Source organism: Harpia harpyja, chromosome 2, assembly GCF_026419915.1.
Source record: "Harpia harpyja isolate bHarHar1 chromosome 2, bHarHar1 primary haplotype, whole genome shotgun sequence".
In the NCBI taxonomy this organism is placed as follows: Eukaryota; Metazoa; Chordata; class Aves; order Accipitriformes; family Accipitridae; genus Harpia; species Harpia harpyja.
In genome coordinates, this window is record NC_068941.1 from 3,172,799 (window position 1) to 3,200,065 (window position 27,267).

At 43.1% G+C, this 27,267-nt stretch overlaps 1 protein-coding gene across 1 annotated transcript in view; it reads left to right on the top strand.

Moving 5' to 3' along the window:
* Nucleotides 1-27,267, top strand: part of FRAS1 (Fraser extracellular matrix complex subunit 1) — a 174,585-nt gene that overhangs the window by 74,443 nt on the left and 72,875 nt on the right. Inside the window, exons 10-19 of the mRNA XM_052812807.1 lie at nt 827-916; nt 2,423-2,570; nt 4,904-5,047; nt 5,370-5,504; nt 13,245-13,388; nt 15,143-15,283; nt 15,715-15,855; nt 16,752-16,925; nt 19,435-19,575; nt 21,812-21,955. Coding sequence (XP_052668767.1) covers nt 827-916; nt 2,423-2,570; nt 4,904-5,047; nt 5,370-5,504; nt 13,245-13,388; nt 15,143-15,283; nt 15,715-15,855; nt 16,752-16,925; nt 19,435-19,575; nt 21,812-21,955 — 1,402 coding nt within the window. The remainder of the gene's footprint in view (nt 1-826; nt 917-2,422; nt 2,571-4,903; nt 5,048-5,369; nt 5,505-13,244; nt 13,389-15,142; nt 15,284-15,714; nt 15,856-16,751; nt 16,926-19,434; nt 19,576-21,811; nt 21,956-27,267) is intronic.

Consider the following 27,267-nt stretch of genomic DNA (forward strand, 5'->3'; position numbering starts at 1 on the left):
GTGCTCAGTGCAGATCGGCACCAAATCTAATTTAGCCATTCATTTGTAACTTTTTAATTGAAGTGGGTTTGTATACATATGTCTGTTCTCTGACTAGGATGAAATGAATTACCTTGCCTGTGTTTACAGTGCGTGAGAATCTGGTCTGGAAAAGCTACTCAGGTCAGGAAATCAAAGCCGTGTCTTTCGACCTGTGTCCTGGTTCCCGCAGGCAGAGTCTCCCTCTTTTCTAAATATTCAGCTTCTACTCGGGCACAAAAAGTTGTGACGAATTAGGACACTTTATTCCATTCTCCTGCTGCTAAATTCTGATCTTCAAACTGAAGTTATTTAAGTGGATTCTGTGGAGTTGTACATTGTAACAAAGAACAGGCTTTTTCCATCTGGGATAAATAGAGCATGTGCTTTGAAATCCTCTTGGGAAAAAAAGTAGAACATTCAAAATGAAGGTAAGCTTCTATGCATTGAAATTTTGACAGTGGTCCAGTAAGATCCTAATGATCCACAATAAAAATACTGCATTCCTGTTCTCTGTACTTGCAGTGGGTTATACTGGGGGGTCTTCCTCTGCGGGATTTAGGGATGAAGTAACGGCCTTATTGCTGAATTCCCAGGCCTTTTCTGAGGTTTGTTCGGCAACTGCAGTATTCACTCAGCGCATTTTTCAAACCGTACCTTACAGAGATGAAGTAGGATAGAGAGAAGATAAGGTGAAATTAGATATTGAAGATTGCATTCCAGGGCAAGAGCTGTTCTGCCTCTGCATTCCACAGTATTTTTGGTGGTGTTGATTCCGTTTGAATTGCTGCAACCTTTCTCTTCACAGGGTGAAGAATTAATTCACTTAGATGGGAAGTGCTGTCCTGAATGTATTTCAAGTAATCGTTACTGTGTTTACAAAGAACATACCAAAGCTGTGAGTATCCTGGTACTTCGGAGCACGTAATAGTGAGTTCTGCTCGTAAAGGTTTGGAGGAATTGGCTCTCCCTCTCCAGTTCGGAGAAGGATATTATTTGCAAGTGTAGCAGAAAAAAATAATCCATTAATATTGTCTGCAGATTGCCTTTACACTTTACAGAACACACTTGTTTATAACGTGTGCATCTGCTGCAGAGTTTAAGTTTGCCTTGCATTCCTTTGTGCAGTATAATCAATCATTTCCCTTTAATATTTAATATACGTACTCATAGGTTTCCTGCACATCTCATGGAGTTAAAGATGCCTGACTTGAATCCTATAAAGTAGAGGCTACAGAGCTGGGGCAATGCATAGCTTTCTGCCTATATATCCCACTGATTATAATTTTTGCTGCAAGAGGAGTCCATTATTTTATGAATATTTTCAAGGCACTTTCCTTCTGAAGTTAAATAGAAAGGAAACATTATGTATCTTGGTTCAAATATACCAGTAATGGACTCTTCATTGCTCTGACAGATGAGGACTGGAGCTAATTGTTGCTGTTGGCCAGCAGATGTGAGAAATGGAAAGTTTAATACTGTTTGGGGATTTTTTTAATGCTAATACTTCCCTTTCTTTCCTCAAATCTCTTTCTCTGACCCAAGTGAGGTAAAACATATTCAGGTGTCAGGTTTATTCCAGTTTGTGCTTTATCCCTTTTAAGCGAGGAACTGACACAAAAGCTTCACGGGCATTTAAAATGCTTGCTGTCTCTTTTCTGCCTTTTGAGTTTCTTATGTGGTGCCAGCAGAGCCTCAGCCACTGAGGGCAGCTTCAGTGGCCTTCTGAGCAGACCCAGGGATGCAGGTCGCGGGAGGGGAACCCTCTTCATCTCTGGTGTTTCGGCCAGTCCTCGGTGATGGAAAACAAGGCAATAGAAGAGAGGAGGAGAGGAAATAAAAAGCTGTGAAGGTTAGAAAGAGATTTAAAGTGTGACAAAAAGGTCATTATGCAAAGATGTAGATTCAGACAGAGGACAGGTTACAGGTATCTATCTGTTCAGATACAGAGCAGATTCAAGCACTTGTTACTGGACTGTGAAAAAGAAGTGGACAAGTGAGGCAGCAAAGTTTGGAGACAGAAGAAAATGCTTTGAGTCAGAGAAAACCAAGGGAGGTGAAGTAGTAGAAAGAACTTACTGCTAACTGAAAAACACCCTGCTTTGAAGGGAGTGCTGAGGGGGAAGGTGTTCAGGTGTTCACAGGCCAAGGACTCTTCTCAGTAGGCGCTTTGCAGGCTGCCTTGTTCTGGAAAGGCAAAGAGGGCAAGAGGGTTAATGGTACAGAGGCACGCAGTCCCATGTCGGCAGGTCTCAGTGCTGAAACAGTCCCAGAAATGTTTAATTTACTACTAGCACAGATGTGGCCTTGCAATTTACCCAGACATTTCCATGCATGGCAAAACCGCTTTGTGCAAAGGCTCTCCTTCGCTACTGATGCTGGCCGTTCGGCGTTTCTTGTGCAGAACGGAGAGAAATGGGAAGAAGGGCTGTGCACAGAATGCGAATGCCGGGACGCGGAGGTGACCTGCTTCCAGCGCTCCTGCCCACCCTGCCCGCTGGGCAGCCTGGCTGTTGAGGCAAAGGGTGACTGCTGCCCGCACTGCGAGCCAGGTACAGACCCAGGGTCAATTGTTTCTTACCGTCGCTCGTGTTGGGTGGGAGCATGTGCGTCGCATACACCTCTTCCACGGAGGTTGTTCCGGCATCCTTGCAACCCTTGCTTCCCCAGTACCGGTCTGATACCTGCATTGAATTGTAACTTGTCTTCAGTTTTCTGTTGCTAATTAACTGGGTTTCATATAATTTCATTAGGGTTCTTAGGGAGGTTTAGGGCTCCATCCAAAGGCTCCCACTGACCTCCCCTGGTTTAAATGATAGCTTTGTTTTGGCAAAAGAGTTTCTCCTTGGTGTTGGTGTTTTCAAAATGTTTTGTCTTTTTCTTTTTTCTTCAACATGAGTTTTATACGGCAGGGGACCGCTCCTTTCTGAATCCTAACATGGGTTTTGGAATTTATGGGCTCCTGATTATTTCTTGGGAGTGAAAAGAGGGAAGAACCTGCTTACACTGTTATGCCACAAGCTCACCTGGGGCTGAATGGCTGCCAGTTAATAATTGTTTGGAAAGATTAGGATAGCCTTAGCTTAGATGTTAATTTTGCATATAAATTTGTTTTTCTCCAGGATATTGTCATTCTCTTTGATTTACATTTCATAGTTGGTAGGCTTTAGCTGTGGTTTGCTAACTTTTCATGTTGGTAGCTCTTCTTGTTGCATTCATATAACTTTGGTTTTATCCGAGTGCTCCAGTTAATGTTTTATCTCAGTAAAAAGCAAATAGCTTCACAGTTTAATTATGCTGTCATTTGGAGGAGTGCCTTGGCATATTTGCCATATTAATGTTTTAAAGCTTGTTATTTACTGCATGCTAGTAAAAATGCAAAGCACTACAAATTGAAAAGTGAGGAAAATGGATTTTGGACAGTTCAGATAAAATTGTCCTGGATTTTTGAAAGGGAACAGCATCTGCACAGGCTCCTAAGGAGAGGACAGATTATAAAGTGCCCTCAGCAACCCTGTGTTCTCCCTCTTATCAAGAAGTACCACTGTGTACTGGTCACCCTTGAAAATCTGGCCTCTCTGTTTAGCTTCCGTAATGGTACCATTTTGGAAAACACAAGCTTTGAAGTCACGGTATTGGACATACAGAGATAAACTTGCATTTTGGTGTCCTAAAACGTAAATGGAAATCTACTTTACCGAAGCCTGCTGTTTTCCCTCTGTCTTTTTCTGTTTTGCATTGGAAGCGATGAGAAACAAATGCAAAATCCCGCCTGCAGCATTTCAATCTGTGAGCCCAGAGCATCAGTCCCTAACGCATCTGCTTCGTTAAAGCCAGTAAAAATTTATTGCTGCTTCTCACACATGTGCTGGGGGAAGCAGGCAGAGAGAACCCATTCATTCTCAGCCAGTACAAAGCATATAGCCCTAAGCATAGCTGTATTTATGTTAAAGCCAGCAAATATGCCCTCTCACTGAGAACATTTGGGTTGGAGCAGAGGGAATTTTTTTGTACCTGGAGAAAAATTGTCCATTTTGTACCTCTCCAAGTAGTCAGTTCATTGTCAGACTGGAAGGATGGGGCTGCATATACCTTTGGAAAGTTATTGGAAAGAAATGGATAGAGAGAGAGCCTCCTATTCATTCCTTGTGTTTGTCACTATGGATTCATAGTTATCTTCACCTGTACGTCTTCTGTAGCTCTTGATTCCTCATTTTTTCATTGGGTACATCTCCCTGGAAACTTGCAGGTTATTCAGTGTAAATGAAGGAGAGTTTTCAGCATTGGGATCCTTTCTGCTGACTTGTCAGAAAGGAACAGACAGGTTTTCTTCCAGCAAGCAAAAATGGCTCAGCAGTAAAGCGAAAGTAGTCCTTGTCTTGGCCTCTGCAGAGACCAGGCATGCCATTTGAGAAAATACCTGTGGTCGGGAAATGCTTGCTACGGTGCTGTGACACAAAACTTTTGACTGGAGGGGGAGTGGTCTGCCACCTGTACTCTGACCTGGCATGGACACAGTCTTGACTTTTCGCAGGGTTTGACCGAAGGAAACTCAAATTCGGGTTGTTTCGGACCATTCATTCCTGATGCCTTACGATTTTTACTGCTGAGAAACCATGTGGACAGTGAATATCCTTTGTATCAATAGTCTAGAAAATCTGAATCTGTGTAATAACTTCTCACATACTAGAACACAGCAGTATAATTTTTAGCCCCTTTCATGCAATCGTGGGAAAAAAAGCCACTCCAAAACTAATACACCTTGAACCACCAACAGAAATAAGTAAAGAATTTCACTTTGATTTCGGAGCATGCCTTGTTTTGTGCCTTCCCGATTGAAAACGCTGCTGATAGTTTTTACCTCTGTGTCTTTTCTTTGTGCCAGTTGAGTGCCACCCAGACTGTTTGACCTGCTCTCAGTCCTTTGATCACTGTAATGCGTGCCGAGACACAAGGAGGCAGCTGCAGGATGGGCGCTGTGTGGAAACATGTGCCTCGGGCTTCTACCAGGATGGAGGGACTTGCTTAGGTAATTTCTGCAAAGGGTTATACCCTGTCAGATGACTGTCTTCTCTGTGGCTTGCTGTGCTTTTGTTTGTAGGATCCCACAAGCTTATTATAAAGAGATTGCCAGGCTTTGTCTGGAAAAGCATTCAGGCACATACTGAGTAGTAACCATGGGTTTAAGACTTCAGGAGGTTTCAGGTGGAAGCCCCTGAAAAATGCAAATTCTCCAACTCTTTTGCCAAAATGAGGCAAAATTATCTCCTTTTGTCAGAGCAGGGGAGTGTTGCTGCATCCAAGACATTTGGGATTAATACAACTTTCTTCTCTACTCTTTCTCTTGGAAGCCTGCAATGAAACATGCTCAGCCTGTACCAGTGGATTTGAGTGCTCCTCATGCCAGACATCCCTGCTAATGCAGAACGGGCAGTGTGTGACTTCATGTGGGAAGGGATACTTTCAGGATCAGCTCCTCTGCACAGGTAACTCAAAGCAAAAAAGACTGCAATACTTTGTGATAGCAAAACAGCAGCCAAAAGCTGTACCTGAGCTATTAGATATGCTCTCTGTTGAGGGATCTGCTGTTGACATAGGTGTTAATGTTCACCCTAGAGTAAAGGAAGGAGTGGACAGAGGAACTAAGTCATACAGTGTAAAATTGATTACTGCTTGGGGAAATATTCATTAAAATTCCTCAGCAGATCAGTTCTGTTGTGATAAAACTCTGGTTTTGAACACTGCGTTTTTTCACTACTGTCCTCTTTCAATTCAGAATTTTCTTTTGGAAATGTGACTGTGGTTTTTGTGGTGTTAAGGGTACACAGCAGGATGTATGCACTACTTTTACTAAGGATATAACACCTCGAGCCATGCCTGGCCATCTGATCCTTGGGGGTTTTCTTTGAGTTCAGTGCAGACTAACTGCAGCGGCTAATGCCAGACCTTTCAGGAGCTGGTACTTTGAAGTGCGTAGAAAATTGCTTGGAGGGATGGGGGAAGTCGGAATGGTGATAGAATGATGGGATGATAGAAGTCAGAAAAGTGCACAGAAAATACTATTTGGAAAACTTCTTTTGCTTTGTTTTGCCATTCATTTGTTTCATATGGCGTGCTGTTCCTGCAAGTTGATTGGACTAACTGTTCTCAGGAAGCATATTTACAAAGTAAGATAGTAATTCTATAAAACACTGAGATGTGTCTAAATCCTGCATGTTAGTGATTGGAAAGACTGAGAATAAGATCGTGAAGTTTCAGTTTTCTCTTCAATGGAAGTATGATAGTGCTTTTATGAGCTTCCCCTGCTCCTTTGAAGTATTTTTACTTTTCCCAAACTGTAAGGCAGCTGCTTTTTCATCGTGACAGTTTAATTGTTTTCTCTAAAGTTAACACTTTTCTCCTCTTAATGTTGGCCTTTTTAGAAGGCTTCTAATTATTTCTGCAGCTCTAATTCATCAAAGGGGTGGAGCACATGCTTAACTTCTTGAGCCATCACTTCAATTTCTTTGGAACTAGCCCTCCTGCTTAAATACAGGCTTAGGGCTTTTGGCAGGTTTCAGGGGAAAGCACTTTAGATTCCAAGTCCAGCTTCCTTTTCTGAAGTGGTTTGCCTTGAAGAGCTGACCATTTGTTTCAGGTTTTCAAAGTCTGAAAAACCTCTGTCCTCCAGCAGTGACTATAGACTAGGGCCCCATTGTGCGTGTATAAATAGAAAAGAGAGACCCGGTCCAAAAGAATTTATAGACTTAAGTATCAAATAATCTTCTACTTCATTTGGTTTTCTTTTGCCATTTCCTTTCCACCTGCTCCTAGTGTTTTAATTGGCAGTGCCCATGTACTGCTGAAGCGGTAGGGAAAGGCTAATGTTTCATTTCATTACTGGTTTTTAGATTACTGATTGTACATTCCATCCAAATTTGCAGTCACACATGCTTGTAGCTGAAAGTTGCTGGGAAAATTTGTTCCTGTTTCCTCAAGGGAATTAAACCAATTTGCTTTAGTTCTGCCTGGCTGCGTTTTCTGCATAAAGTCACACCAGTGGAGAACGTCTTAAATTTCAGATATGGTCCATAATTCATTGCCATTCACTCTTTCCTTGTATCCTCTTTATTTTTACAAATCTCTAATCTGATTGTCCAGACGAGCCTTAGACTGTTCAGAAACATTTTTCTCATAATGGTTTTAACATCTACAATAAGCATGTTCCAAAATCACAAAAAGAATGAACTAGACTGCGTTAATCGCTATAGTTCCAGTAAACTCCCTTTTGAGGAATTCGCTCTGGAGATGAAAAAGACCTATAAAACCAGGTTTCTTACTCCATCCTGTTGTTGAAACACTGTTTGTAACAAAACACAATGAATTAGTCTTTCCTTTTGTTCATGTTTTATAACATCTGGTCTAATTGAATCTATTTTGAATTTCGGAATACAGTTGTTTAATCCCTGCCCTATTTTAATCTTACACAAGCATTGTTTCCTGCCCCCGTCCCTCCACCTGCTTCTGTAAAGTATTAAAACCGTTAAGAGAATGTAAAGTTGAGAATAAAAGGTAATAGGTTCAGTTACGTGGCAGTGTATTTAAAGATTATGGATCAGTTTGTATCAGGCTTAGAGCAGAGTGGTAGATGAAGTCTTCCTTGTCAGAAATAGGCTGTGGAAACAGTTAAGAAACCCCCCACCAAAGGCAAAGCAAAGGGAAACGAAAATAAGAGATGTCTGCCTGGTAGAACAGAAGTACTCAAAGGACTTGCAGTGTTCAGTGCTCTCACTGCATTTTTCTAACTTAATTATTTATGTTTTCAAGATTATTCAAAAGCCTAGGCAGAACTCAAGTGTTTCTGCTTTGATCTCCCAAAATGCGAACGTCAAAATGTGTAACTTGACACTAGCAGACCCAGCTCACTCTGTAGCAAAGCGCTTGAATTTTTATTCACAACCTGTTGTTTTTCTCTGCCATATCTGGCTGCGGAGGCTCACCTTGAGGATAAACGACGGAACATGACTAAGCGGAGCTTGCCCAGCTCACGGTGAGGAGGGCAAGTTAGAGGTGGTTAATGCTACCACGCGGCGCAGAGCAGTCGGACCCCGTCTGTGCTTTCCCAAAGCCAAGCAGTGACTTCTTACTGTGTTCTTGCTGGGATGCCATTTGCGTTAGCCCTCCTGTTGTCGTCAAACCTGGCAATGTTATAGCTGCACTGATGCGGATCAGAGAAAGTTTGGTGGGTGGTTCTTTAATTGATTCTCTGACTTCCGGTCAATCGTGAAAGAACAGAAACATCACTTTGCAGGAGCTCTCATCTTCTAAAAGCCTGGGCCTGTGTCACTTCTGTGTGACTTCTACATTACACCCCTGTAACTCCTGAGTAACAGAGCAGAGAAAAAGACCCATTGGCTCAGGAGCCACTGGAGTGCTCTTGCTTTAACCAAGAAGCGGGACCCTGGAAGTTTTGTCTGTTTAATTTTGATTTTCTGGAAAGATGTGTTACTGCATCTTAATGAATACCATCACGTCAGCTGAGGCAGAGTAATTGCACACCCTATTGCGACTGGAAGGTTGACTATAATCTTTTGAACGTCTTTCCTTCAGCAACAGTGTCTGGTTAAGCTGCAGGGTCTTGCATATAAGTCCAGTATCCACACAGAAGGGAGGAGGCAATGCAAAACAGTCCCTACAAATCTGAACTGAAAATAGCCAGGAAGGGTGAAAACAGTTTCCTGGCGATGCAGTCATTCTGTTGATTTATTTTCACACAGACATTTAGTTGCTGTAGGCAAAGATGTTTCAGCTGACAGTGGCTCATTGAATGCTTCCACTTTTTCCTCTGCTTTTTTAGTGGAGTTGGTGACTGGCTGTTTGGGCGAGGAGCAGCTGTTGAGTCTGGCACTGACCCAGTGCTGAAAGAGCCAAAGCTTCTGCGGGCAGGGTGTGCGTGCGTGTGTATAAACACAGGGCAGGAATGGGTTGGGGCTGCCGTCCCATCCGTACGAACCCAGGTCCTACCTGTTGGGGGTCCATTGCTTACAACTGCAGCTGTGGTTGTACCATCTCATGGCAAACAGAGTGGAGATATTGGCTGGGATTTAGTAGCTGCTGGACTAGTGACAAAAAAGTCCTCAAGACATGTGAAAATAAATTTCCTGGTGCCTGTCGCTGCAAGCACGAGAAGTGAAGGATTGTATCTGTAGGAGCATGAATTAGGCTGTGCGTGTTTGTCATCTGGAGACTGGCAGCTGATAACTCCTGGAGGTGCTTGCCACCTCGCATACAGAAACGGCTGTGTTAGAGGAGTCTGTGGAGCCTGTTCCCGGGGAGGGCTTGCATAGCAGAGCTAGTGATTGCAGCAGCACATCAGAGCTGAGTCTCTTGCTGCAAGCCTTTTTTTTTGTTGGCCCGCCTGAGGAAATTGTTACCGATCCTGTACTGTGTGTCATGTGCGCTACTTCCAAATGCTAAATGTGGCTGTCTTGCTAAAAATCGGGTTGCGTTCTTTCTCCTTTCCTTCCTTTCTTCCGAACTCTGCTAGTTAGATCTCCTCCCTTTCTGTCCCTTTTGGTCTCAAAGAAGCCATTTGGACCTGGTCTCTGTCTAGTAGCTCGGAGTCCAGAGGATCTGTTTCATATCAGTTTGCCAAATTCACTGCAGCTTCTCAGAAGTTCTGATGACCTCTGGTAGGTTGTACTTCATCTTCCCTCACTACCCATAGCTGAGATAGCAAGAAGTCATGCCCCATCTAGGAAGACAAGCAATTTTAACACAACAGCTGCCTCACTAGAAGACTTGAAAGCTGCTGTGATAGCCACGAGTGGATTTGCAGGATCTTTGCCAAGGGCCAGTGAGAGCCAGCTGGGAACTGGAGAGAGGAGGTGAAGTAAGATCTTAAACTCCTCCAACCTGCAGACTGCTGGTTTGTATCAGTACCTGGCTTGAGCCTAGATGTTACAGAAGTATGGCACTGGGAGTGTTCTTAGCCCACCTTGTCTAAGATACCCTTCCTTCTTGTCTCACTCCCTTTCTTCGTGGCTGTGTTTAGAGTAACATTTGTGGTGAGTTTGTTTTTGGCAGCAAAGAAAAGGGGAGTGGGCTGGCCTGGCCTGTCTGCTGCTTTATTAGTCCTATGGCTATGTGTCCATAGAAGGGCTTAAGAGAGCCAGAGCCAGAAAGGAAGGCAAGCTGAGAGGGAGGGTTGTTTGCACTGCAGGTAGCTGTGGGCAAGGACAGTGGTGGTGGCGACGAAAAAAGCCCAGCAGAACGGCCGTGCGCAGACTGTGGCAGAGAGGCAATACTGCTGACCACCGTCTCCAGAGAAGAGCCTGGGATGTGGGTCTAGCCATGCCAAAGACCTTTCCAGCGTGGGTACTGTTTATGGTAGACTTACATCCAGCAAAATGTGTGGAACTGGCGGGAGGTGAAGGCATTATTTTGACCTACACAGAGGCACAGCTTGAGGCAGCTGCTTGAGAGAAGAGATTGAGGTGAGGATGCGCTCAGGAGCGCTTGGTCTAGTGCAGGCAGCAAATGGTGCACAGTGGGAGCCAAAGCACATTTGCCCAACTGACCTGGCTTTCATCAAAAGTGCATTTTTAATACAGCTGTATGCAAGGCTGCCTGTCTAGAAACAGAGTGTGGAGGCCAGGCTGCCAGGAGAGAAAGGAAAGGAGCAGCACCTCCAGAGAGGACTTGAGAACTTTGCAAATAACTGGGTACATTCAGATGTGTCAACATATTGAGGCAGGTTAACAGCAAGGGGGTCAAGCTGTGCAGTGGGAAGTCTTTAATTAGAGGATCCAAGTCCTGGTACCCACTCTTTCAAAAAGAAAGTTAGAGTGAGCTCAGAGAGGAGCAAAACACTCATGGCTGGAAGGTGAAGTGAGGACATTTCAGTACTTAAGAATTTACAGCATGAACTCATACACTGCAGTTAACTTTCGAGTGTAGACGTGCCCTGAGAATCATCCAAGCTGGAACAAGATGCAGCTTTTTATCAGCAAGGGAAATTATCGACTGGAGCAGAAAAGTGTGCACAATCTTTACCTTGGGATGGGATGTTTGGTATTCATCATGTTGTGAATCAGCCCCAATTAGATGTGCTTGATAGTGGTGACGGCAGTTGCTTTATGAGTCGGGGGGAAGATCCTTTTGGGTACGGGATACCTAGCGTCCTTATGAGACACTCCTCACATAAGAGCGTTCAGGAACTAGAAGAGCCATAGCATTCTGGACAGATCAGGAATTAAGTGGGGGGGGCAGGAGGAAGATGCAGGAAGGTGAGAAGAGGGAAAGCAAACAGCTAGTTACAAGGCAACAGAAGAAGACAAGAAAAGGGAAAATAAGCAAAGGTGAAAGTTTGGAGAAGGAACATCCAGATTGTCAAAGGACCACATGCTGGGCATGAACTCAAATGTTCTGTGTCTTGGCCCCCTAAATACTCCCTGTTCTAACCCCATGCATGTCACGTCACATCTCTGTTTCTTTTCCCTATATACGGGACGGAGATGATAACACTTCGTTGCCTTAGGGGGCAGTGAGATCCACTAAGATGGGGTGTTAATCTTATGCTATGCGGTGTGACTCATATATAAGCACAAACATAGGTGCTCCATCTCATTAATTAACAAACCCAAGAGCAACTATGGCCTCGAGCAGACAGAAGAAGCATAGAAACCATGCGAAACAGGAGTGAGATGGGAGTAGTGGTGATCACCAGTTTGCTGTAAACTTACTTACAGCTACCTGGATTGCAAACACTCCCACCTGTTATAGGGGAGAGGGTGAATTGTCTCTCACTTAGTGGGTTTATTTTGGCAGGAAGGTGTTTGCTTTTGTCACTGTTCTGTATGTAAATGTGCTCTTAGTTATGTGGATGAGCTGTGTCTGCTGGTTCCTGCATTCCCCTGAGACTACTTGCAGATGAGTTTTTCTTGGGTGGGTGCAACTTCAGACGTGTTTGCGGATACAGGGCAAATGTCAAAAGGTTCTGTTTTCTCCCACCTGCCGTGCTCTGGGAGCACAAACGTGTACCTGCCTTATTGTGAAATAATAAATTTAAGAATATCTTTGGAACGTATTTGGGTGTAATTGAGAAAAAATCTAATAGCTAAAAGAACTGTAATTTGCTCAGTTCCTGCAAGCACTGGTAGCACAGGATTTAACATGAGTCTGCGTCACGCATTTCATAAACAGTAACCACAGTGGGCTGAATCTCCCCCACAGCTGAACTTGTACAGTTTCAAATAAGGTGGTTCGTTCAACAAATGTTTTGGGAGGCAGAATTGGTCTTCATACAGTTATTAGTTTCATTGTAAGATGTCATCACGCACAAGGATCGCTCTGTTCTGCCTATGTGTTCCTGTACCCAGATGCCACGGAGAGGGCATTTATGCTACTTGCATTGCAGGAATGTGATATACTTCAGGAATATCTGAAATGTTACTGTGTCCCAACCATGGTACATGTCTCACCCAGAGAGAAAAGTAGCTGGTATCTCAACTCAGTGAGGGAATGCCCCTTCTCTTCTGCTGGCAGTGTCAAGGAAAAGTTATGCAGTGCCCGCTGTACTGGACCTGGGACCCACTGCCCACCTTTCCCCATGAATTACTCAGTCTGAGCACGTGAGGATTTCTGCCGTGCCTGACCAGATCGGCCAACAGCCAGAAGTCAGTTCCTTCTGTGCCAGTGCAGGGTCCTGGAAGGGCAGAAGCAGTTGTTTCCAGAAGTAGGCTGTCTTGGTTATAATTTTGCAGGACCTTGATTGCAGTCCTGCAGTCTAATTCTGTGTTTGTACATGGAGCTGCGTTCATGTCGGTAGTCACTGCAAGGATCTGATTGCAGGTCTGGTTTTTTAAGTTGCATATGATGGGATCTCTTCCTATTTCCCTCTGTGCTCATACAGCCCCTAGCACCAGGATTAACAAACAGGACTTAACAGTGTTACCAACACTCCTCCTAGTCTGATTACAGCTACAGAAACTGCTCTGATGTATACAGCATGTAGTATTGCATGTACAAAATGAAGCTGTAAATTGTACCCCTGAGATGGCTTGGATAAAAGATACTAACATAAGAAGAGCAGTGGTTTTTTGTTTTCTTTTCCTTTTCTGAAGCAGAGGATGCCTGTGAATTTAAGAAACAAAACTGCAAAAAAAGTGAATTACTGCAAACTGCTTGTTTTAAAGAGGTGACTGGAAGTTGATTGTCTGTTAATCCTGCACCTTTCTTTCCTGCAGCTTGTCACGAGTCCTGTTCCTCATGCTGGGGTGCTGCTGAGAACAACTGTTTGTCCTGCAAAGACACATCACGCGTGCTAAAAGCAGGGCTCTGTGTGGCCAGCTGTGGACAGGGATTTTATACAAAGGATGGAATCTGCAGCGGTAAATACCTGTTTTCTTCTCCAATTGCAAGAAGCTTGAGAAATGCTCTGCAAAAAAGGAATCAATATTTCATTTAGCCGTGCAGCAGCTGTGATTTTATTCATGTCTAAGAAGCCAGATGCACCTTGTGCATAAATATCAGATGAGGAAAGCTGCTGTTTGTTTGTAAGATTATTAATTCATTTAAGCTAATCAGATGCTGAAAGGTTTAAGTTTTTTTCCCTCAGTGAACAGCTTGAAAGCCTAACTGAGTGGTTTCTGAGGGCTTGACAAATCCATTTGTCTGCGGGAAGAAAAATGGCCTTTGCCAGCAGGTTTCTGTAAATTTGATTATAATTCAGCATCACAATAACTAATACCTGCACAACAGATGAGACTTGGTTGCTGGGAAGGCTTGCTGAGAAAAGGGAAGAGATGGCTGGAGGGAATGAAAAGACCTAAGTCAAACAGATCATGAAGGGGAAAAATGTCTCAAAGAAATAAAGAATCTAAAATTTGCCGCAACCATTCAGGTCAAGTCTGGGTTTCTGCTGGCAACCACTTCCAGCTGCTTTGAAGGACTGTCCAGCATAGTCAGTACAAGTGACGCAGGGGTTGTCTGTCTTCATGCAGGTCTATCTGAGCCACAGCTAGCTAGAGAGGCCTTGAAACCTGGAGAATGGTGACAAAATTGTTGCTATTCTGGCAGATTCTGGATGAATTTCACTTTGACCAGGTTCCCCTTTAGTTTGGTTGATGTCTATACCAGTAAATTTTACTCACCTGTGTTTTGAAGTGTGCAGGCTTGAAATCTTACATCTGTAGCTGGAAGTCATTTAAACTAAAAAGGAAATTTAGCTTAGATGCAGCTTGGGCATAATTTTGATTTTTATTGCCAGTGATTTCGCAAAACTGCATAGCTGTTCCTCATACCCTCCAGGATTCAGGCCTTTTGTCTTCTACCAAAAACATGCACTTTGATACCTAACCAGAGAGCTGTAAGCTGTTTTAAAGGGAGGCTGTCTGACTGGTGGAAAGAAACAAAAATTGGTTAAGTAAAATGCTTGGCTCTTCTGCATGTACGGCAACAGCAGTGCTACTGACTTAGGGAAGCCAGTTTTAGAGCACTCTCAGACTTCAGGTCAGTTAGCTTCAGAACTGACTGCCTGGGAGAATATAGACCACATGAATTGATAAGAAACATTATTACGCTTAACTTTAGATGCATTTTCACACTTAAAACTTTGACTTGAAGAAAAGGGCGGGAGGGGGGGAAGAATTGCAATTTTTTTGATCAACTTTTCCCCCATCTTTTAATTCCTGAACAGTCTGATAACTGATGCTTGTTGTACAAAGGTATGTAAAGATTTATGAGATGGTTTTCATACGTGAAATTGTTCAGAATGGTGCTGCCTGTTCACAGACGGTTGGTGAACAGGAAAAACATTCCCTGGAGGGGGTTGTGTCAGGCGCGGAGGGAGTGCTGGTGTAGACTCATTTCTGGTATTTGTACTTACTCAGAGTCCTAGATGGGATACAGGTCAGTGAATACCTGTCTGCACTCACACGTCTACCTCCGTGAATGTCACTACTTATTCCAGGGAAGTACGAAAGGTTACTTGTGCTGGAGAGCAATGTCTAAAGATGCCTTTTTGACAAAAGAAAGGACAAGGCATGGTTTGGCTTACTTGATTTTATCTGTGTGGCCAGGTTGATGGGTCTGTTGTTCTTTGCTTATTGAGTGCATTTCATTAATGAGCTGTCGTCTTTGGCAGCTTGTGACCAGTTCTGTGAAGCATGCTATTCAGACCAACCCAGGTGTTTGACCTGTGCTTCAGATAAGTTGTTACATGATGGGAAGTGCATTTCAGACTGCCCAGATGGATATTTCCCAAGTAGCAATGGAAGATGCAGAGGTAAGAGGCATATTTGCATGACCTTTTCTAAGGCTCTCAAGGCACCCTCCACATGTTGTCTGCTTTTCCCCAGATGTTTACCTGGGGGGAGGGAATGTTAAGAGCACAGAAGTGTGAGCGGGGACAGGGAATTTGATTTTTTGTTTTCTTTGGTTCACTTGTGATAGATTGTTTTAAATAACCTCTTTGCCTTGCCAAGCATATTAAGACACTTTGAGATATATATTCAAAACGCTGTGTGAGTGAGAATTATTACTGTTAGTAGTTATTAATACTCACGCACTTCTGCTCTCATTAGTTCATATAGCTGAATATCATGCCAGCTGGGAGTTTTCAGTCAGCTGGAGGAGGCTGTAGTAGTCAGCACCCCACCACTCTCAAGGAGAAAAAAATGGGATATTTCAGTTTTGTGTGCTCTGTTTCTTTATCAGCTTGTCATGATTCATGCTCCACATGTGAGGGACCTCTGGCCACTCACTGCACCTCCTGTTCCTTTCCTCTGGCACTGCGCTGGGGCCAGTGCCTGCAGGGCTGTGGAGAGGGTTTTTACCAGGATCACAACATCTGCAAGGGTAAGCTATGTACTTGGAGTAAATTCCCCAGCTGCTGTAAACCAGCGTATCTGTATTGGCTTTTGTCGGGCTGTGCTCGGACTACCCAGCTACGATGCTGATCCTTTATCCTACGCTGAACTGGTCAATGAGTAATTCCTGTGTTTGCCTGCTGATTGTTTTCTACTTTGAGAAAAAGCAAATCTTCTCAAATACTTTCTGCTTCACACCCTCAGGATTTAGTGATCTTGGGGACATTTTTTTCTCTTATCTTGTTGAAATAAACGTACATTGCTTCGAAGTTTTTCTTGACACGAGTTAAGAGGTGGATGAAATTCTGCACACACCTAGTAGATTTGCTAAGACTGAGGTCATTTTTGCAGCAATGGAAAACCTGAAAGTTAGGAAGATTAATTTATGCTTCCTATGAGCCCTTCAGACTGTCATTTCTTGATATTTCTCCTAGTGAGATTGTGTTCACCGTAACGGTTCCAGAAATTAAAGGAAAATTGATTGCCTATGGCACAGTACTGCAGTTTTTTCCCAATATTATTTGTTCATCAACTTTATTCAAGAAAAGGGCTGTTATTTGGGGGTGGAGGAAAAGATGTCAAAATATTTTTCTAAAATCCCTGTTCCATTATAGAAAATGCAGCACCCCATCAGTTTATGGAAAAGATTTCTTAGCTTGTGAGTTGCTGTGAAGTGTATGCTCTTTGCTAGCTCTTTGAGTATCAGACTGTCTACAGCAATACAAAACTGGAAAGAGGGATGAACAAGAGGGTCCAAACCGGTGTTTTCTCCCCTTTCTCTCTCACGTTTACGACCTGATGCCCAGGTTGTTGGGCCTTGTCCATCTCTCTGAGAAAACTGTCCTCAAAGCTGCGGCTCTGACTGCTCTCTTGACCTGTGCACAGGTTGCCACCCATCCTGCCGCACCTGCGTTGGCCCGGGGGCCTCTCGTTGCCTGCAGTGCAGGGCACCAGAGGACGTACTGCAACCTCACCAGCCCATGAAAGGAGCTGTACATGGCCTTTGCCTCTCTCACTGCCAAGCCCAGTTCTACATGGATAGCACTGGAGTCTGCAAACGTGAGTAGAGAATGGGAACGGTTGTTCAAAGCCTTTGGCACAGGGCTGCACTGGATTTTAGGTGTTGAGGGTGATCTTGTACAATGTTCGATTCTTCCGTGCTTTGAGCTCCTGTGTTTGCCTTGTGATAGTCATGAATGTTTAAACTCGGTAACTTTCAGAATGGCATATACTAGTACTTTTGAGGGAAAATATACATATAATTTGTGACTAAAGAATTCAGGTACTTTTTCTAAAATGACTGTGTTCGAGTCTGCACAGCTTAGCTTTCTTTTCACTGAAGTCGAGAATGTCATTTTTACCACTGACTTATTCTGAAACAGAATCAATCCTTAAATCCTTTTCAGAAAAGACTGAGCTGTCTCCTTATTAGCCCTTGGAGCAGGTCAAGACATCCCACAGCAGTCTTTTCTTTTGAGGAAGTTCTTCTGATACATGCCCTGCAGCACACATGCCATCACTTCTCCTGAAATAGCAAGTAGGAAGCGTTTCCATGAAGGCTAAAGTTTGGAATAGAGGCTAACGTGGGGATATACGTGGTTTCCCACCGCTTTGAGAGAAGACTGTTGTGGACTTAAGCGAAGAATGTTTACTGGGTGGATCCGCAAGCCAGTCTGCCTGGCTGTACAGAGCTTGTGGCAGCTGGTGTGGATGTCTGTACAACAAACGTATTGCAATATCTTGAAAATGATGCAGACAGAAGCAGGCTGAGAGGTTAGACTGAGCATCTTGCGCCAACACAGTCCACCCTAAACCTAAGGAGAAGTGATACTTTCAGAAACGGCAGTGATTTCCCTGTGTGGAAAGACCAATCATAGAGACAGTGACTCTACAGCACTTAAGTAACAGTAATAACAATAGCAACAATGCTACTGATGGCTGTTTCTTCCTGTTGAAAAAACATTTTCTAAAAGTGGGCGCAATTTAAAATCCATTTATTTTTATTTTATCTCTTCATCTCAACTTGATGGAAAGAGTCTGTACAAGTTCATTTTTTTGCTCTAGGGGATCTTAAAAAAGGAAGCAGTGGCATTTTTTTTGGTGGAATGATTCCGTCTTTAACAATGACCCACACAGCCCATAAGGTGTGCAGTGCTTTAGATTGGTTCCTGAAGGCATTAATGTAGAGCCTCCAATCCACGCAGTGGGCGTTCCTTGGCAGGTAATGGGTTTTCTTGGCTGAGTCCAGGTTATGGTATAGAAACTGAGTGAAGAATTCCATATACCACTGCCTCAGATGGGTGAACAGACTTGTACAAACAGGCCTGAGCAGAGTTCGGTGATAGTGCTGAATTATGTCATTGGGCAAGAATGCCGGCACAGCCCCATATGTTACTAGCTCTGCTGTATTAGTAATAGCATTAGAATAGTAGTTTGATTTATCGCAGAAGGGTGTGAAGATTCAAGATTTTAAACTTTGAGCTACCCCTGTAAAATACTCCTGCAAAGTTTATAGATGCACCTTTTTGAAAAAGTAAACCCACAACAGATGGGTACCATGCCTACATTACCTGCGCAGAACAGAAGCACATTCATATGTAGGTTAAAATGCTGGCTTTGAAGGTTTTACCTATGTGGTTGTGAATTTCTCACCAAACCACAGAAATATCTCTATATTTTTCTAATGCTTGAGATTTCCCTGATGAAACTGTAAGAAATTTCTCTCTGATATGATTTGAGTCACTTGAGCCAAAGATAGTCCTGGAGACATTGCATTTGTGATGAGGATCCCTGACTTCTCTCTCTGGCTCTCTGACAGACAGCTAAGTGCCCTTCCTTAGAGGGCAGGAAGCCTCTCTTTGTGTTCAACAGAGACTCACACAGTGGAACTTGTGGCCTCGAGTCACTGCTCTAATAAATACTAGGTTTTTAACGAATGACTCTATATAGTTATTTAATCAGATTACTTAGTTTAAGATGGCTTGTTTTAGGGTCAGTACCAGTAAAGGTGAAGAAGTCTAACATTTTAACTGCACTCTTTTCATTCTTGCTGAATCATCCTTGTAATGAGCATTCACTTCGCTAGCTGTGAAGTCAGGTGGCGAGCCCACCTCTATGTATATTTGCTCTTACTGCTCCAGAATGGCTGGTGATAACCATGCAGTGATGCTGGATAGCAAATCCTTCCTGGAGTAACTGTAGGGTAATAGTGAAAGATGATTTCAGAATCTGGTAAGTTTGCAGAACCCCAGAGCTCTTATAGGGAGGCGAACGGTATTACACGGTATTGTGCATCTCAGCTTTCCATTTCAGTAATGAATTGTGTGGGTGCAAAGAAAGATTAAATATGCAGCTATCTGTGGTAGCTCCTTATCTTCAAGAAGTGTGCTATCCAGCCTTTGTACTCCTGCCCTTTCTACCTTTCGCAAGCAGTGAATCCTGTAAAGAAAATACCTTCCTGTCGTCCCTGGGGAGAAAGCAGTCTAGCCATACTCTAGGACAGTAATGACCAAGCTAAGCTAGAACAAATTTGGCGCTCTCTGTCTTCTTTTTTTTCTCTTCCCTGCAGAGTGCCACTCCTCCTGTGCAGGCTGTGCGGGGAACACTTCCCAGGACTGTACGGCTTGTCTGTCTTCCCATGTCCTGCTTGAAGGCAAATGCCTCTCTGAGTGCCCAGAGGGGCTGTTCAGCCACGAAGATCGCTGCTACTGTGAGTGCATAGTGCACGCACCTGCAGTTTATACTACTGCATTTCATTGCATGCACGTTTTGTAATGCATTTCTCAATGTAATTAGAGATGCTGTCAGTTTTATATGAGGCTATTTAAGTATTTTCAGGGGAGAATAGGATAGTCCAATTTCAGGAAATGGAATCTCCTCCTAATGGGAGAGAGGTGTACACATTGAATCATAAATTATAATCAGTTTTGCTCCTCTGGACTGTTTCCCTGAAGATATTTTGCATTTCATTTCAGTAGGCTTGGATGATGTTCTTAGCCAGTGCGCTGTGGCAAAAGAAGTCTTTACTGGACAACGCTGAAAAATGGTCTGCTTTTATTAGGCGAGATGAGAATATTGTCCATATGAATTAGCTTTGTTTTTTAATCCACTCTTGGCTGTAGGGCTGAGTTTAGAAGGAAGGAATTCTGCAGGTGCAGGAGAAAAGCCATTACATCTATGAATATGCCTGATGGGTAGTGGGGACAGCATTATTTATTTGTGTCTCAGCCTTGCCCACAAGTGGCCTTCATTTAGCTTGTTTGATCTCATCTAAGCAGATGACTGTGACTACTGACCTTCTGAGTGACTGGAATGATTAAATCCTGTTTGCCACTTGCAGAAAACGGTGGCTTTTAGAGTATGCCGCCATTCATTATGAGCTGCTAAGTACAATGGGTGAGGAAATGCAGGCCTTTGAAATCTGATTAGTCCCTTCAAAGTCATCTGAAAGTCATCTGCTGTTTTATAATTGGGTCAGCATCCATGTATCTGTTCTGGCAGTAGGAGAAATTTACTGGTCACTTCCCTGGGAGGCCTCAAGTTTAGAGAGAAAAACCTCTTCTAAAGTCCATTGCTCTATTTATTCAATTTATTCACCCAAGGAACAACTCTATAAATACATTTATTTGGCAGGCCTTTGTAAAGATTCATCAATTTTGAGGTTGTGTGCTGCCACCTTAGAGCTGAGGTAACTGCTGAATGCTGCATTATGCAGTTTCAGGCTTATGTAAATGTCTTAGCAACAAAATTTCAGTGTCAGGAAAGAGGCATCTTTCTGTATGCTGCCAGCTTAGATCTCCTGCAGTTTTTGAACAGCGAAGCTCAGTTAATATAGGTGTGTCTAGAAAATTGATTCTTCCTTTTGAACACCGAATTCATGAGCATGATATCTGAAAAGCTGAGAAGGTGGTGGGACATGACGTGCTAGGTCTTAAGCACTGGAGCCTTATGCTGTGGCAGCTGCAAAACGCCCAGCTTCCATGTGGGGAGTGAGCAACTGTATGTAGCCTGAGGGAATCCTGAGGTGGGAGATTTTTGAAGTTGTGTGCTTTTCTTCGTAGAAGAGCTTTAAAAGTGGTTTTTAAGTTTTTTTTTTTTTTTACAGATCATTAGCCGTAGTATTTCTGTCTCCCTCAGATCTGTAGCATGGAAATCCTGGAAATATGGCATCTGTCGTTAAAGGTGGAAGGATGCAAAAGCAGTCTGAGTGAAATATTTTTGAGCAATCTTAACCACTTTTTCTTTTTGTTGATCTTTTAGCAGACGGAATAGCTAATGAGCTGGCATGGCATTCAGGTTTTATAGGTTTCAGTTTGGGAGGGCTTTGTGCCGAAATCATTCCTGGATTTTTCCACTCATGAATATCAAACTCATGCTGCTGTAATGTTCATACAGTCCCAAGATGTTTAATTTTTGATGGATTTTTGTTGTTGTTAATTTGACCAGGGAAATGGTGGAGTTACCATCCCTGGAGGTGTTCAAAAAACGCGTAGACGTGGCACTTCAGGACATGGTTTAGTGGGCATGGTGGTATCGCGTTGATGGTTCGACTCAATGATCTTAAAGGCCTATTCCAACCTAAATGATTCTATGATTTTATGTCCCGTGTACATCCCACTCACTTTCTTATGTGCACAAGCATATGGTGGAGGGAGGAATAAAAGGGCCACTCTCTATATTTTATGTTTTGTATAGATCTATACCTTGATTAATGCAGAGAACAAATCACATTTTTAAATTGACAACTCATTTATCATCTTGTTTATTCAAAATGAGGATGTAAGAGCCTTCCAAGCCACAAATCTGCAGTCACTGATGCTATTAGATCATTTTATGTCTGTGTTTCGTAGGAGTAAATGTTTATTATAGGGGCTGGCTTTCTGGGGAGGGGAGAGTGTAAGGTGGACTATACCAAGAGCGTAACAAGTGTTGATTTTCTTACCCAGCCTGTCACCCATCCTGCAAGACTTGCCGTGGCCCTTCTGATTTGGAGTGCTTAACCTGCCATCCCCATGCGACCCAAGCTAGTGGAAAGTGCAGAACTAGCTGCAAGGAAGAGCAGTATCTCAACCTGGTGGGATATTGTGTGGGTAAGTAAGAGGAGATGGCACGGGTCATACAGTGTGGTGATCTTTCTGTGGCATTAACCAGCTACTTGAGCACACACCATGAAGAAATCAAAATTCCTGTTATGAATAAAATGTCGCACAGGTGAAAATACCATGAGGAAACTCTCCAGTGTGCATAGTATAGAGCAAAGCCGCTTGCCACTCCTGCTATACATATCTTCACTAGAGGTGCATGAAGTCAATTGCAAATTGTGTAAGGCAGGCAGTAGGGAGAGGGAGACATGGCTCTCCTTTGCCAGGTTTGCTGCTGCATGGTTTGGTGTGAAGACTTGAGATCACATGTATAGACCAGTATGTCTGGGAATCATCAGAGCATTCATATACTTATTAATATCATAATGAGCACGCTCTTAACAATAGGATGGGCTGCAGCTCTGCTCTGCTGAGCGGCGATGTGCTTGCCTTTGCCAGGCCAAGTGCTTATCTGTGTCTTGCTTCAGTCTGGACTTTACAGCATACTGCCTGTCACTGTAGAGCCAAGCCTCGGGGACCCAGAGCCAGGAAAGCTGCTTAGGTCCTGCACAGAGCTTCAGTAAAGTGAGTTAAGGAAACATTTGTGATTCAGAGAAACAGTTTATGGGGCCCTAAAGAAAAATTGGCACAGCTAGCATTGCCCTGCGCATTTTTGGGAGGTAATAGGATTTCTGTATAGGGGTTATACTTTGTGGGTGCTCGGTGCCCACACTTAAGCCTATCATCAGAAGACACTGGTTGCATTTATCTGTTTAAAAAGAAAAATTGCTTTTAATCCATCACCCAGACATGTGTAAACATACCCTGGGAACTGCTCCAACAATTTCTGAGCTTTATCAGGCCATTTTTTCCTTTATCAAAAAAGATACGGTGTGTGAGGCTTAATCTAGGCTGAACAGTTCCAAATGAGATAAGGAATCGTAAGAAAAGGGAAAAATGCATTAGACGTAATAAATATATCCATTGAGAGGCTATTGTTCTCAATTTAATATAGATGATTCCCCTTCACAGAGACTTCTTTTTGCTTACATATATGTGTCATGGGTTTTTTTATGAGAGACTTGTTTCTTTGCTCTCCACAGATTAATTTTATGAACGATTTCTTCATCTTCCTTTTAAACAACAGTTATTGTTTTGTCTGCAGAGACAAAGGGGGGGGAAACAAAGTATCTGAGGAGTACGAAAATATCCTAAAACTATTGTACAGCTCCTTAGGTATACAAGAAATCAGGTCGGGGAATCAAGATGTTTCATACAGTCAAGTAATTACGGTATGGAAATAGTTCAGCATTTCAGTGTAAAGAGCTGTCTCTGCCCTGTAAAATTTTAGGGGCTACAATGATACTTACTAATGTCCTGTCACATCATAGCTGTATGCACTTTATTTCTTCCACCTTATTTTCCCATTACTTTGCATTATGCTTCCTACAAAGAAAGGCCAGTGGAAATGTGATCTTCCAGCTGTAAATTTCATTGGAAAAACTTAGTACCATTTATCATAAACCAGGATTCTTTCTGAGGGGGGTTTACTCTGCTGCTTGCTGTGTGCTATGTGCTTTAACTATGCCTTTTAGACTGCCGTTACCTGTAAGTTTGGCAAGGTGTCATGGAGCAATAAGTGTGCTCCCCAAATCCCAGGGGATTAGGTAGATGTCACAGTGCCTGGCAATAATGAGGAGCAGAAATTGGAAACAATGGGCTCACTCAGGCAATATGGAGGGCAAGGTTTGACCTCCAGGCGCACTACACTGACAGTGGTGAATCGTCTGCAAAGAACCTTGCCTGGCTTTCTGGGCTCCAAAGCAATTGCAGTCTGGTGATGCATCCTCTCCTTGCAAACCAACAAGCTTTAATTTCGAAGCCCTGTAGGTCATGAACATGGTCCACTGTTTGGAGGCTTGTCTTCTCAAAGTAGAAACATGTTTTCAAGGCTTAGTTCACAGTGCCTGGCATCACTGAGTGTCAGTATCGAGTGTTTGGATCTGTACCCCCAAAACAGGAGAGAAGGCTTTCCAGGTGCAACATAGTAAGAGCGTAAGGAGACACCTTTCCTCCTCCCAGCTCTGACCTTAGTCTTGCTGTGTGACTCACGTCAGTCCTGCCTTCGAGAGGCCAGTACAGCTGTTGCTTGTAAGGTGGGAACCCTTAATGTTCACATGGTCTTGCACATATAGATGCATTGATGTTTCTTTGTCTAACTGAAGTTTTGAAAATCCTTGTAGGGGAACATAGTTATTTGTTGCCTTTAAAAAAAAAGTTGTGCTTTGGTCTCAGATCTGCAGTCTGAAGTGTGTGGCTCTCTATGCCAAATTTATGTCTGATGTTTAACCAAAGGATGTGTGTTGCCAGTTCTGCTAGAGATAAAGAGCTCCACATCCAGGTTGTTAAATTTCACTCATTCTTATTCAGTACTGATTGAAATGCTAAATTTGCCCTTGCAAGTTATTAATTACCAGTTAAAGAGCAGCTGTCCCATAAAAGAGAACATTAAAACCCCTGACACTTGCATAATATATGAATTGCATCAGAATCTAACAAAGCTTTTTCCTTTGCTTCCCAAAGCAATTATTTTTTTACAATTATCTTCCCATTTATCTTTAATTCCCGACCCTCCAGGCAGAACTCTGTTACGACTTACAGGGACTGCTGTGCATTATAGCCACCTGTCATACTTTATGGACCTGCAGGGGAAAATCTTTCATGCAGGATGGAGAAAACCAACTGTCACTTGAAACCGTTGCCTGTGAATTAATGTTGTTATTGTACATGTTACCTGAATGAGGATTGGAACATTCGCCTTGTTAATAGAAAAAGAGATCTTGTTTTCAGCAGTTTATCAAATAAGCATTCAAATGTAAACAAAAGAAAGGCAAAATGGCCTCAAGTTTCAAAAGATCAATGACTTTCTAAGCTCTGGTTGGGGCATGCTGAATTTGTGCCAATCTTCTTTGAGAGTGCTCAGTTGATTAATTTTATAGCTAAAGTGTATGTACAGGAATGTGTGGCTTTAGCAGTCCCCTGTTGAGTCTCAGGGCTTCTGTGTTTTGTGTTTTGCCAGTTTGAAAACACTCTTTGATTTCCCTCTCCCTCTTATCCAAGACAACTTCAGCTTCAGGAAATGTTGCAGTCACCAGTCTAAAAAATAGCAGTCGCTAAAACTGTTGTCCTGCTCATAAAATCCTGCCCTTACTTTTCTGATTCGAATATATCGTATGCCTGTCTTGAGGTTTCCTCGTTGGTCTTGAGGCTTCCTCGTTGATCTTTTCCTGACTCGGTGGAAGGGCAATTAGAAAAATGCAGAGGGACTGCGCAGTGGCCGAAGCAAGGGGTTCACAGACTGAGGTCTACTGGGTGCTCACCTAAGGCGTAAAAGGATGCAAAGGACTACCTACCAGAATTAGTAGCAGTGGCAGCTGGCACGAAATGAAACTCAAAACACCCACAGATACAGTATCCCCCAGGGTCCTATCTTAACTTCCAGCTACATCTGCCTTGAAAGGGAACTCCCAATCCCCATGTTCAGCTGCTCAGGCCCTTGCTTCCTTAGGCTGTGTGCAGTTGTGAAAATGTTCCAAGATAAACCAGAAGAGCTCGCTCAGGAGGATGCCTGTAACAAGCCTTTCTGCCTTGCTCTTAAAATTCCAGAAAGGACACTCTGACAACAAGAAATACATTCAGCTCCTTGTAAAATTAATGAGCTGTTGCCGTACTCTTAGCGAGACATTGATATCATCACAAAGAGATGCAGTTTTGCTGAGCAGAGCAAGAGGGAAATTGGGGGCTTAGCTCCACTTAGTCACTGGCATGCAACCTCCTACAGAATTTAACAGCTGAGCTGCCAGAGGAGGAAAACAGAAGATCATTTCCCTACTTTGGTGTGGGCTCATTTGTGCCAGGCACCATCCAGCTGGATTTCCCACCTTATGCTGTGTAGGGAAGTTCCCACCCTTTTCAGAAGATGCAAGCAGATCCCTGCAAATGCGGTTGCATTTCACCAGGAGTTCACCTCACTTGTTTGTGTGACGAATTCCCTTTTGGGTCTTTTAAAGCAGGGGCAAAAAACCCCTTCCAACAACGAAATCAAACCAAAAATCCTGGTCGGTGCTAGGCATCCTTCGGAATCAACCATATTGGTTTTCTTTCTGGATTTACTGTAAGGTGCTAGAGAATGTTTGCATGCTGACATGCCTGTAAATTGCATGGTGTTTTAAGTACTGATTTAAAGTAGTGCTCTGTTGTAAACCTCATACTTTACCTTAGAGTGTAGGACGAAACTTCCATCAGGAAATTTTTTTCTAAAGAGCCCTTAAGAGGGGAGGTGTATTTAAACAGTACAAGTGGTTGATTGCTTAGCAAATGGTTGAAGTGAGAGGTAGAAATGCCTCTGGTTTCCTTTACGAGCATTCACAAACACTTTAGAGATGATTTTGTCTCCCCAAACAGCCTTCTTTGTCTTGACAGACAAGTGAACAATTTATAATAGATACTTTCCATATAGGAAGGGCACTATTTTCTTTGTTTTCTTGGCTTGCTAAGAGAAAGCTAAAGAGGGTGTGGAAGTAAAGTAACTCTGGAAATGGAAATCTGTGTAACTAATTATATTATACTTTACAATGAACATTGCTTTATAGGAAGGTCAGTGATAGGTAAGGTGGTTGGGGGGTTTTTTGCATAGAGGTGAATTGACAAGGAGGAAATTAGAGCCAGCTGAAAGGGTAGCAGGAAAAAGTTTTGTTTGGACAGTGGGAGGCAAGTCAGTAGTCTCAAAAAGATGAGAAGGGAGGCATTGGGACTATGAGCAAGGTGGTGACATGCTGCACTGAAGAATCCGGTTTGGATACTGGAAGAAGTCTAAGGGAATTAAGTAACTGTGTTGCACTGACCTGTAACAAACACGGGATGTGAAGCCTCTGAAAACCCAAAGCCCAGAGGCAGTAACTTGCCTGCTAGCTGTGCTGGAGTGGAGATTGACAGGGAGAAGGCAGAAGTAGGAAACGAATATGGCTGTGCGGTATTACTGAGAAGCATAAGGAAAACACTCTGCTTCTGGTAGTCCTTGCTTCAAAGGGAGCCTGCTGTGAAAAATTTGAATAATCTTTTCCAAAACAAAGCACTTCAGTTCTTCCTTTACTCTCTCACTAGTTCCCCAACGTCCCTCAAATTCACCATGAGCATCGATTCTGGGGTTTTTTTTGGTGTTGTATGCTCTTTGATCTCCAGGCTTGCCAAGGAACAAGAGAGTGATGGGGCTGATTTATCCTAAAACAGTAGCTGAGAAAAAGAACTCTTTCAATATATAG